The sequence below is a fragment of the Chenopodium quinoa genome, unplaced genomic scaffold, assembly GCF_001683475.1.
Source record: "Chenopodium quinoa cultivar QQ74 unplaced genomic scaffold, ASM168347v1, whole genome shotgun sequence".
NCBI lineage: Eukaryota > Viridiplantae > Streptophyta > Magnoliopsida > Caryophyllales > Amaranthaceae > Chenopodium > Chenopodium quinoa.
This window is the reverse complement of record NW_018745024.1, coordinates 165,556-178,333: the sequence shown is the minus strand read 5'-3', so window position 1 is coordinate 178,333 and position 12,778 is coordinate 165,556. Positions and strand designations below refer to the sequence as shown.

The following is a 12,778-nucleotide window of genomic DNA, read 5'->3' as shown; positions in this document are numbered from 1 at the left end:
AATACCGATTGATTAAATGGCCGACTGATCATCTATCCTGGAAACAGACAACCAGTCGTCCAGGGGCATAGGCGGCATACTTACTATTTGTACCTGTCTTAACGTTCGGCCATACACAACAGTCTGTCTAGTGAGCAAATTTCAAATACTTAGACAAATTTGAACAAAAACAAAAAATTTGATTAAAATGAGCCGGCCATAAAAGACCAGCAGAATATTCAAAACCCCGGCCCCCTGGCCGGGTAATTACAAAGCAAACGGCACGCAGGCCGTGAAAAAAAAAAAAAAAAAATATACTTAAAGCTTAAGAAGGGGGCAGTTCAGTATCAGCAGCAGCCGCCTGGTCAGCACTCTTCTTGCTGGACTCGGCCTTCGCTGCATCATCTTTTGATGCCTTTCCCCCAAGTGGCACAAGCGCCACAACAGGCTCTTCCTCCTCCAACGCAACGTCCATCGCCTCTTCTTCAGCAGCCGCCAGGATCTGTTGATTATATATTTCCGAACACTGGCGGTACGTTCTTTCCCATGAGGCAAAGTCGGCACTGGGGAACAGTCGTTCCCAGGTCATGCGTTGGATTTGGGCGGAGTCTTCCACCATCTCCCGGACGAGCTCTTGTTTTTCTTGCTCGGCCTTGTCCGAGAGCTCTTGGGTAAGACTCTTCTCCTGGTTCACCAGGCGTTCTTTTACGTTAGCCAAAGATTTCTCCATGGCTTCGTAAGAGTGCATTTTCTGACGAAGGGGCTTCAGCTCGGCTTTAAGTTTGGTGACGGTCCCCTCCAGCTCGTCAACCTTCTTTTGGGCCGCCTCTAGCTGAGCCCGAACAGCGGCGGTCGCCTGCGCCTGATAATAAAGAAGATCAATGGTCAGTACTTCATTTTGGGCAATTTGAAACATTGCTTTATCACAGCTGGAGGCGGCCATAGCCTTTGCGGCCTTTACCTCTTTGTTTTTCCGATCAATCGGCTTGCGAAGGCTGTTGACTCGGAGCAGGGCCTAAGTACAAAGAAAAACAGGCGTCAGTTTCCAATCATAAGGGTTAACAGGCGTCCTGGAACTTCAAAAGGGTATACCTCAGCTAGGATCCCCGAAATTCCATCGAGGTCAAGGGTGCCGGCACCCTTGACCGCCTCCCTGTCAGAGGGAGGAACTACTTTAACCATTGACTTGGCTACCTCAACCAAGTCAAGTCCCTGGGGGCCGGCTGCATTAAGCAGAAGGAAAGACAAGTTAGACCTAATCAAGAAGGAAGCAAGAGTGAGTTTTTACAAGCAAGTGTCCATACATCTAGGCGGCCCCGCCTGGGTTTTTGAAGAAGTGGCCGGCTGCTTCTCAGCCGCCACTGTTTTCCTGGAAGACCCAGGAGAGCTTGCAACAGTCGTTCTCCGGGCCTTGGGGTCCGGCTGTTGCGAGGAAGAAGCCCTTGGAGTGCCAGACTGAAAACAAAAAGAGTTAGTATATGCATAATACAACTTAAAGGGGAAGAGTTTTCAAAGCTTACCAAGGGTGCCTCCTTGCTGGGGGAGTCGGCGTACGACTGCTTCATTAGCGAAACCCGCAGCATGGCCGCCGCAGTCTTAGATGCTGTTATTTTACTCATGGCGTCGGCTGAAAGAAATAAACAGCAAAGTTAGTAAAAATCCCAAGTAAACAAGGCGTGAAAAAACAGAGTATTCGTCAGGCCGGCTACCTCTAGAGCACCGACTGCCGAGGCCACAGGCGGCCAAGAAGTACTCATCATAGAGCCACTTGAAGCTCGGGACGCAGTGTAGGGGTACTTGCTCTCGTACCCCTGAAGTAGAGTTCACCCTAGTCTCTACTTTGAAGAGTCCTTTGTCTAGGATCTCTCTTTTAGCCTTTGGGGGAACAGGCGGCATGCTGCGGCCGCCTGCAAGAAGAGGCGGATCCCTGTTCCACTTGTTAAAACGTTTGTTCAGCTCCGTGTCTGAACTCTCGATAATAAGGAAGGTGTTCCGCCAATCCTTCCATTTGTTTGCCTTACCTCTCGTCATGAGGTAACCCCTGTGGCTTGTTAGTTGATACCAGCCGGTACCTCCCGACTTAGGGGTCCGGCTGAGATAGTTCATCTGGGCGAAAGCCTCAAAACTTGGCTCCACCCCGTTCAGTTCGCACCCGGCCACATAGCCGAGTACGTTTACCCAAGAGTTGGGGGCTAACTGCCATAACCCCAGATCATACCCATCTAAAATCCGCTGAACAGCCGGATGTAATGGGAAGCGCAGACCAGCTTTGATGGCCGCCACATAGCAGCCAAAACAGCCGTCACCATAGCTGGTACCAGCCGGCCAGACGACAGTATCTTCTGGATCCGGCACAAACAGTAAATACTCCGGGCTCATTTTGTGGTTAGCAATAAAGCTCGCCACGTTGTCTCGCATGGTTGCGATCCGGCCCCGGGGCACCCTGCAGTAGTAGGGGGTGTTTTCCTCTCTGTAAGAGGCGGACGGCTCTGCCCAATTATTCCCCTTCTCCACTGCATGGGAACTTCTCGCCTCTTGTAGGCGGTTATGTTTTTCTTCTGAGTCAGAAGGACTATGGTTAGAAGAACTATGGTCAGAAGAGCTGGAATCGGACTCGTCCCCTGACGAGTCCGAAGAGGACGACTCCTCCCCTCTCCTAGAGGGGCCCGCCTCCTCTCCCTTAGAAGGAGCAGAAGGTAAATTGGACATGTCCACGGTTAGATGAGAAGGGAACACCTTGGTCCCTCTCTCAGAACTGTCAGCTTGACAGTCGCCTCGTTCCACATCTGGCGCCTGGTCAGATGTTTCGCTAAGGAGTACCCTTTGGGAGGAGCCGTCTGAGTTTGATATTCTAGCAGTCTTTTTTGTTCTGGCCATCACGTTCTGCATAGACACAGATTCAGTCGGACTTTGTATAAAGGGCAAAGATGGGTCCAGAAAAGGGCAGGCGGCACTCCTAGTCCTAGATTCAGCCGTCCCCGGTGACCGGCTGATCACTAACTTAGGGCGTGTCGTGTGCTTCCATGGTGCCATTTCAAAAAATAAAAAGAAAATTAAGAGTAAGAGAACTGAGTTACCTGAACGGATGACAGTTGATGAAGTCCTGAAAGTTCGGGTCAGTCGGCTTGTCAGAACAGGCGGTAGGCAGAAAAAGTCCGAAAATGTCAGATCAAGTTCAGGGGTCCGAATGTTCTCGCAAAAATTCTCAAATGTGAAAATGACCGAAGTCAGCACTTCCTTTTATAGGCAGAATGAGAAGGCGAAGGGTCGCTTCCGAATTCAAATTTGGGCGGGAGAGTCTCCCGGCCGTCTGCAAGGTGACACCTGTAACGGGCCGTCGCCTGTCACCGTGCGACGCCTGTCACAGGCGACACGTGACCAGTCGCGTGCCACCTGTGAGGGGCAAATGATTAGGGGATTTTTATCCACCAAGCGCCGTTTGACAAGTGGACCAACCAGGTTCCGCCACGCGTCCTCCACGGACCACTTAAGACACGCCACGTGTCCACCCATGCCAAATGGGACAACCGGCCATCAAGGCCCATTTCAGTCTAGAAGCCCGATCGGCCCTAGGTTTACCTTAAACCTAGAGAGTTGCACGCTTCCCAAGGCTATAAATACTCGATTAATCCTCATTAATCAAAGGACCGAATAATTAACAGAACAAAGGAGAAACATTACGGAACACACTAATAACCGGCTGATCTCGCTAGCAAGGCAGATTACCTACATTAAATACTCTCACCTAGAGAGACCTTATTACTTTAATTTCTGTATTAATTACTCCTTAATCAGGTACTAACTTGACCGTTGGAGGCGGAGCTCTCAGGAGTCTCCGTTATTTTGCAGGTACAGGCGTTCGGTTCCAGTCTCGGAATTGTAGCTCTCCCGCAGGACATCAGAAAACCCCGAAACAATAATCTTTCTACTTTTAGCTAGCTTATTCAACGTCCCCGGGGCGTTCGTTAGCTTTTGCCTATTAATAAATCTATATCTATACTAAACCTCATGCATGTAAGATAACATTTCTTACCATCTTAGCCAATTGTAATTTATGTACTCTATTTACACATATATTAATTTATCTTTACTTAAACACAACAAAAGATAAAGAATAATTATGTAGTCTACAAAAAATAAATAAAGCGGAATAGTCTCAACAATTCCAAGACAATGGAGGATTATTGTCTTTAATCTTCTTTTTTATTGACATTATCATAGTTATGTTTCAAAGTAACAACCCGCTGCAACACCCAGACTATACACTAGGTACAATTATTAATTATACGGAGTAATTTTATAAAAATCCGTTATTGGAATGTTTTATTAGACAAATAAAAAATCAATAAAGAACACTTTCAAAATTCCATGAAATATCTCAATAACTTGCCAAAATTAAATGACCGTTCAGCCAAAATAGTACATACAAATAACTCATAGGAAGACACGATATACATCATTTATAAATTCATTCACATCCAAATTCGTTAGTTGTACTTGTGAGTAACCATTAATTTCAACATGACCTGAATCTCAACAACCAGATAAACAACCATCAAAAGAAGCCAAAATTCAATAAAATAAAAGCAACAAAATTAGTAACAATATATGTACTTGATTTCCTATTACATTAAATTGTTTGCTTACAAAATGCATCATAAATTTATAATACCTTACGGAGTATTAAACAAACTTCACACAAACCAACCAAATTTAGTTATACTAATAATAGTTATTGTACATACATTGTTACATTCATTAAACATTACTAAATCATACAACCTTCTAAAATAGATATTAAACAAAACACATATAATTAAAGAAAAGGAAACTTCATCACACTCTTTAATTACATCACTGCATTTGAGTAATCACATTATTAGTAGTAGCATTAGTAGTATAAGAAGCTACCTTAATTGGACCCATTGCTTTAGCCATTTCCCTTAATAGAAACTTCTGAACTTTTCCGGTGGATGTCTTAGGCAGCTCCTCCTCGAAAACCACGGTCTTCGGAACCATGTAGTGTGCCATCCTCTCCCTACAATACTCTATTATTTCCTTCTCAGTCACCTCATTTTCACCCTTCCTTTTTAAGCTAAGAAATGCACAAGGTGTTTCACCCCAAAATTCATCCGGTCGAGCCACCACGGCCGCCTCGTTCACGGCTGGGTGAGTGTACAACACCGCCTCCACCTCGACACTACTTATATTTTCTCCCCCACTTATGATTATATCCTTAAGTCTATCTTTGATCTCTAGGTAACCATCATGGTGTATGACTCCTACATCCCCAGTTCGAAACCACCCGGTTCGGGTCATGGATTTGGACGTCCCTTCCGGATCCTTAAGGTACCCTAGCATGACACTTCCACCTTTTAGTACAACTTCTCCTAGGGTCGATCCATCTCTTCTTACGGGTTGACCCGTTTTCGGGTCCAATATGTCAACCTCGGTCATCCCTAGGGATCCTACACCTTGTCTAGCCTTAAGCCTTGCTCGTTCTTTTGCAGGTAGGTGGTCCCACTTGGATTTCCATGAAGAGTTAACCACCAACCCACCCGTTTCGGTTAGTCCATACCCGTGACTAACCACAAACCCTAAGGACTCGGTCCGAAAGAGAACCGATGCCGGAGGTGGGGCTCCGGCTGTGAGGATATGGACGGGTTTTTTCAAAGATTTGACATTTGGTAAGTTTGCTAGCATGTTCAACACCACGGGTGCACCACACATGTGGGTCACCCGATGGTGTTGAATGGCCTCGTAAACAGTGGGGGCATCGAATTTTCTTAGACAGATATTCGTTGCCCCCACTGCGGCCATCCCCCATGTTAAGCTCCAGCCATTGGCATGGAACATGGGTAAGGTCCATAGATAGACCGGTTGCTTCGGTACCGACCACTCTAGCAGTGTATCAACTGCTAGAATGTAGTACCCTCTATGACTAAGAACAACCCCCTTAGGGTTGTTCGTAGTTCCTGAGGTGTAGTTAAGAGCGAGTGCATCCCACTCGCTCTTAGGCCGAATCCACTCAAAACCCGGATTACCACCATCCACCAGTTGCTTATAGTTAGCAACAGCGTTGCTTCCATTAACATTCACATCATCAGTATCTTTTATAACGACGATGATAGGATGAGGAGTACCAGGAGGAAAAAGAGAGAGTGCACGAACAAGGATGGGGTGAAGATGATCGTCCACAAACACAAGCTTAGACTCACTATGACGTAGGAGAACCGAAAGCGTACGCGGGTCAAGACGGGTGTTGATGTTGTTCACCACAGCCCCCGCCATAGGAACCGAGAACTGAAGCTCGTACATGGCGGGGACATTGGGTGCAAGGACGGACACCACGTCGCCTTGCTTAATACCAAGGGACTTAATAGAAGACGCCGCTTGGACACATCGTTGATGCGTTTGGTCCCAAGTGTAGGTCGTCGCATTGTTATTGTTATTGTTATCGTTATTGTTGTTGTAGACGAGGGCGGGGCAGTCGGAGTAGGCCGTGGCAGCTCGTTCTAAGAAGTTGATGGGTGTCAGAGGGACTGAATTTGGACGAAATGGCATGAGAAATTCCATGGGAATTATGTGATTTTTCTCCTTTTGGCCGGAAAAAGTTGAGGGTTTTTTTTAAATTTATTTTTACTTTTAAGATAGAAGAAAATGTAGAGGAGAAGTTCTAGTAATAGGAGTATGTAGTATTTTCTAAGAGCTATTTGTATTGATTGTTTAATGAGAGGTCTACTCAGCTCTATTAGCTTTTGTTGGCTTTGCCTATTTTTAATACATTAGGTTGGCGTAAGGGTTTTGTTATGGTATTAATGCATGTTTGGTTGGAAAATAAATAAATTTGAAGTGATATATTTTAGATTTTATTTTCATGTTTGGTTTCAAAAAATTCAGAGAAAAAAGGACAAAGATGATAGATAGGAAGCTAGCCTGGAATGAGACTATGAGGCTTCATATTTAGTTGATGATTTATATGACTATTTATTTTTTCTCTTTTTCTTTAAATTAATATCTATTATATACAATGTGGATTGGATACAGACTAATTTAACTTAATTTCATTTAATTATAATAGTTGCAATAAGAGTCATAAGTGACACTTTGTAAATAATATCGTTGACTAAGTAGGGTGAAGTGTCAAAAAAAAAGTAGGGTGAGGTGACAAAATTAAATGGTAGAAGGGGTAGAACAAAGTTGTTTGTAAAAAATAGAGTGAAGTACAATTCAAAGATCGAATAGATAGATGAAGTAATTCAGAAAAACTTTAAAAAATATAATAATATAAAAAAAAATAATAAAAAAAAAGGATCGAAGAGTTATTATATCTAAGCATTGTTCAATTATTTAATTGCAGGATTGCCTCTCCTCTCCTCTCGTCTTCTCTCCTCCTCTCTTCTAGGATTTCTCCAAAATTTTGGCCGTTAGATCGAAAATAGTCTAATTTTTTCGAAAATTTGACTATTTTCGACCCTTTTTTCCTTAATTTTATTTAATTTTACATTTTAGGTTTCAATAAATCTACACAAGTAGTGTAGATATTTGTCCGTCTTCCTATGGTGGAGTGTCTCCTATAGTGGAGTAGTTAGTTTTTGTTAGTTTAGTTGTTTATTTACGTTTAAGGTTTGTTTGTGTGTTAGGGTTCATAGAAAGGGTAACCATCTTTGGCCCTATTGTCAATTCTTTGGTAAAGATTTGTTCGGAATCGCAACGGTTTTCAAATTCGTTCAGGCGAATCAGATGAGAATCATCCTTACGGATACAACAAATCGTTAGACTGTCTCTAGCTCCGAAAAGTTGTATATTCCAGCGATGTGTGCGAGAGATGTACCACACTGCAAGATTTTTTCAATGATCGTAGCTTTGATAAAGGAAACCCTAATTTGATTCAATTTTATGTATTTGTTAATTTAGATTTCATTTGTAGATGTCGGATGACTTTTTATTAATGAATTAATTTGCTTCAAAAAAAAAAAAAAAAAAACCTAAGCATTGTACTCTTCGCTTGAAATAAGAAGTTTTGGCCCTTTTAAAGTCTAATATTCGATCTATTCTTTATTTTTCTGATTTGATTATTTGGTTTGTCTATACTTTGACAATAAATATACATTAATGTAGAAGAAAAAACATTATTATGTGTGATATTGTTAGTTTGTCTCAACGTTTATAACTTTCACATATACAATGTTCATACTTTGGACTCATGAGATTTGATCTTATTAGATTTTAACAAGAATAAGTAATTTAATTAATATATAAAGTGAAGAAGGATTTTGAGATACAAATTTCAATTTCCCAAATTACCTGTTTTCAACTTTTTTTTTTCTTGAAAACAACAAAAATTTAGGTTTTCATCAACATTTTTATTTTTTCAAATGCTATATGTAGTCTTTTTTTTTTGCTAATGTTATATGTAGCTCTTAGAGCAATAAATAAGCATTCAATATATTTCTTTATTCGGTATGAGTATTAATTTAAGAATGTATGACAAAATCATGCATACATTAGTGTAATTAATTCAATATATAGGATTTTTTGTGAAAAATTACCTATTAAAGCCTAGAATTTGCGAAAAACTACCTAATAAAAAAAATGTTGTAATTAATTACCTATTAAAATACAATATGTTATAATTGACTACCTCTCGCTGGATTTTCAGCTATGACTACTTCACCGGCGTTGACTTGGTCACGTGACCATCACGTGACTCTTTTCGTCCCTTTTTTCCCCCAAAATTTCCCGCCTAATCCCCAAAATCCCTAATTGAGTCCTTTAAACCCCAAAAACCCCTAATTTTAGTTCGAAAATCCACTCTTTTGAGGCAAATTCTCCTTTTGTAGGCTGCGATTGAGGTAAGTTTTCTTTAATTTAGTTTTCTGTAATAGATTTCGATTAAAACCCTTTAACAATTGTTGATTTTGTTCCCAAAAAATCCGATACCTATCTTCTTTCTTTGCTCCGATTTTTTGGACCATTGTTGGGTGGCAATAATGATTTTGTGGCTATTGGAGTGGTCGGTGTTGAGAGTTGTGGTGCCGGTGGTGAGCAGTGGCGTTTGGTGGGGATAAGTGTGCTGCGTTGGAGGTGCGATTATTGCGGGCTGGCGGATGAATAGGAGTTGTGACTGTGATGCGAGCTAGCAGGAGTTGATTTCTGGTAGTGAGTGTTGGCTGCAGTTGCTGTTGTTGTCGTGTTATGGGCGAGAGAAGAAAGGTGGTTGGGGCTGTGGTTAGTGTTGTGGGTGTTGCTTGGAGTATATGGTGGAGCAGGGGTGTGAATTCGAATTGGTTGATTGGTAGTGGTGGTTGGTTGTTGTGGTGAGGAAATTTGGGGGAAAAAAAAAAAAGGAGGAAAAGAGTCTGCTAGTATCACGTGGTGGTCACGTGACCAAGTCAATGCCGGAAAAAAATTGTCAAAGTTGAGAATCCGGTGGGAGGTAGTTAATTACAACATTTTGTATTTTATTAGGTAGTTATTTACAACATTTTTTTATTAGGTAGTTTCTCGCAAATTCTGGATCATAATAGGTAGTATTATATATATATATATATATATATATATATATATATATATATATATATATATATATATATATGAACCCCATTTTTTTTTTTATCTAATTCAAAGTAAAGAGGGGTTTTGGGTGATAAAGTCCACTTTTCCAAATTACCCCTTCTCTTAAAAAAAATTTAAATAAATAAATAAATAAATAAATAAATAATAATAATAATAATAATAATAATAATACGAAGAGTAGAAAGAGGAACCAAAACTTAAAAGATTCTAAAGTCAACGTACAATCGTTTTGTACGAAAGAACATAAACCTACTATCCTAATTTTTGTTTTACAAAAAAAAAACACCTAAAATCTAATCCTAATAATTAATCAAAAATACTCCAGGACTTCATAAACCTTTTTTGTTTTTTGTATAATTTTTTTTACTAATATTTATTTAACGCTTGTAAAATTTGAACCCATTATTATTAGAATAAAGAGGAGAATAAAGCCTAAAAGCTAAGGTTTCTTATATTTCACATACACATTAGGAGTGTTCCTTAACTTGTACTCCTTTTTTTTTTCTTTTTTTTTTTTTTTTTTTTAAGTGTCTCATGCTCATAGTGACAAGACACATATGGGGATGCAAAACTTTGAACAATAATATCTTTAATTATCATTAACTATAAATTATAACAATTAAATTTTAATAATCTACTCATTGAGACTATTCTAAAAAGTACCTATATTTTTTTCTTATGTATGATTCATAAACAATGGTCAAAATAGGTCTAATGATGAATAGTATCAAATTCTCCAATGAGGCACTAAAATTAAAAAAGAAAAAAGAAAAAAAAAAACTGAGGGTGATAGTATTTTTTATTTTTTTTATATTTTTTTTTGACGAAAGAGGGTGATAGTATTATTTAAAACTTTATAGATTTCAAATTTTCAATATAAACGGAATCTAATACTTTATTACAAATATAACTGATTCGCATTTCATACTTGGTATTATTTGAAGTTTTACACTATTGGATCATTCATCCTCTATAATCAATTCATATATATCTTGTAATACATATATTATCTCCGGATCGTATTATATGCAACTTTAGGGTATTAATTGAGAGATATAAAAAATTCAAAAGTTACATATAATACGATCCGGAGGTAGTATATGAGAGCTTATTAGATTTATCTCGATACATATATACATAACCAAAATAAATAGGTAGTACTCCCGTTCTCATGCCAATTCGACAACTAAGCTAAGGATAGTTATTACTCCCTGGCCGCTAACCAGTTTCTTCTTCAGTCTTCATCAGCAACAACTTCAGCAGCAGCAACTACAACAATGATCCGTAACTCTTTCCACAAAATTAGCTATTATTTAACTTCTCTTGAATCTATTTATATTGTTCTTTATGGTAAGCTTTTTTTTTTTTTTTTTTCTTTCAATTTTTTTTTTACTCATTCTAATTATTACTCATACTAGTAAAGTGTAGTGCTTAGATGATAAATGCATGCACATGAACACTTACATGCATGCCTTCACAGGGGGACCTTCTACGGGTCTGTTCACATTTACTGAATTGAGCTGAATTGAATTGAACTGAACTGATTAGAGCTGAACTGAACTGAACTGATTGGAACTGAATTGAACTGAACTAAACTGAACTGAAATGAGCTGAAATGAATATTTTATGAGAGAAGGAATTTAAGAGTTGAACTGAACTTAACTAAATTGAACTGATTGGAGTTGAACTGAATTGATTGGAGTTGAACTGAATTGAATGGAGCTGAATTGAATTGAACTGAAATTAAGGTCAAGTGAACAGGCCCTACCGGGGCCATTTGTGGTTTGGCCCCTGGTAGATTAATTAGTTTATGACTTTAAGGAACTAATTTTATTATTAAAATATTAGGACATGATGATTAGTTTTAAGTAAAAGATAAAAGAGACTCAAATCCCAACCCCTCTAAATTTTTTTGGCTAAGATCCACCAATGCATGCCTCGTCCCTTTCTCTAGCTAACATAGGGCCAGTTCAATTCATCTTAATTTCAGTTCAGTTCAATTCAGGTCAGCTCCAATCACTTCAGTTCATTTCAGCTCCAATAAGTTAGTTCACTTCAATTCAGCTCCTAATTTCCTTCTCTCATAAGTATTCATTTTAGCTCTATTCAGTTCAGTTCAGCTCCAATTAGTTCAGTTCAGTTCTGTAAATATGAACAGACCCATAGTTATACAATGATCGATCGGTGTGACATTTATAAAATATTTCATAAAAATCTTAACTTCTACATGTATGTTCATAGCATTTCCTACATACTAGTACAACAAGGCATCGTCATATTGTGTGTTCGTGTGGTCAAGTCGAGTTTAATTTAACTGCTTGGAGTTATGCCTTGGTAATTTAAATGGGATCAGTTTTTTATCGTTCTAAAATAATTAGTACTTTCTTATATGTTTATTATTAGAAATATTTATACAACCTCCATTTCATATTATGTGTAACATTTACTAAAGCGGCTGCTAAATATTATGTGCAACAAATGTTTTCTTTCTTTTTAAAGTTGTCAATTCTTTATATCCCTATGTTCATCACAATCATCTTTCTCTTTATCTTTCTCTCTCTACTCAACATTCACAAACAAATTTTATTTGCTTAGAAAACTGTATAAACTCATTTGTTGCACATACCCCAAATTTTGCTTAGAAATCTGTATAAACTCATTTGTTGCACATACCCCAAATTTTGTTTAGAAATCTGTATAAACTCATTTGTTGCACATACCATACTCAAGGCTGTTATTCCAATGTTTCTTTTAAGTTAATTAATATTCTTAAAGCGAAATTTTCAAATTAGTTGCATCCCTTTTCGTTTTAGTTAATAAACTCTCTCTATCTCTTTCCTATCATTTAGATCCATATTTTTATTCTCTTTCTCTCTCTTTTCCAAAAATTGCCTAAAAATCCGTAATTTGCAAAATGATGCAACTAAGAGCTTATTCACATTTACTAAATTTTAGTTCAGTTCAGTTCAGTTCAACTCCAATCAGTTTAGTTCAGTTCATTTCAGCTCCTAATTTTCCTCTCACATAAAATATTCATTTCAGCTCATTTCAGTTCAGTTCAGTTCAATTTAGCTCCAATCAGTTCAGTTCGGTTTAGTTCAGCTCCAATCAATTTAGTTCAGTTTAGTTCAGCTCCAATCAGTTCAGTTCAACTTCAATTTCCCTCTCTCATAAATGTTCATTTTAGCTCATTTCAGTCAGCTCCAATCAGTTCAGCTCA

At 38.8% G+C, this 12,778-nt stretch overlaps 1 protein-coding gene across 1 annotated transcript; it reads right to left on the bottom strand.

The window, feature by feature from the left end:
- Window positions 1-4,322: 4,322 nt before the first annotated feature.
- On the bottom strand, window positions 4,323-7,370 carry LOC110708831 (probable acyl-activating enzyme 6). The gene has a single exon (XM_021887055.1). The coding sequence runs from the start codon at window positions 6,553-6,555 to the stop codon at window positions 4,834-4,836; it is 1,722 nt and encodes a 573-aa protein (XP_021742747.1). The 5' UTR covers window positions 6,556-7,370; the 3' UTR covers window positions 4,323-4,833.
- Between the last annotated feature and the right edge of the window lie 5,408 nt (window positions 7,371-12,778).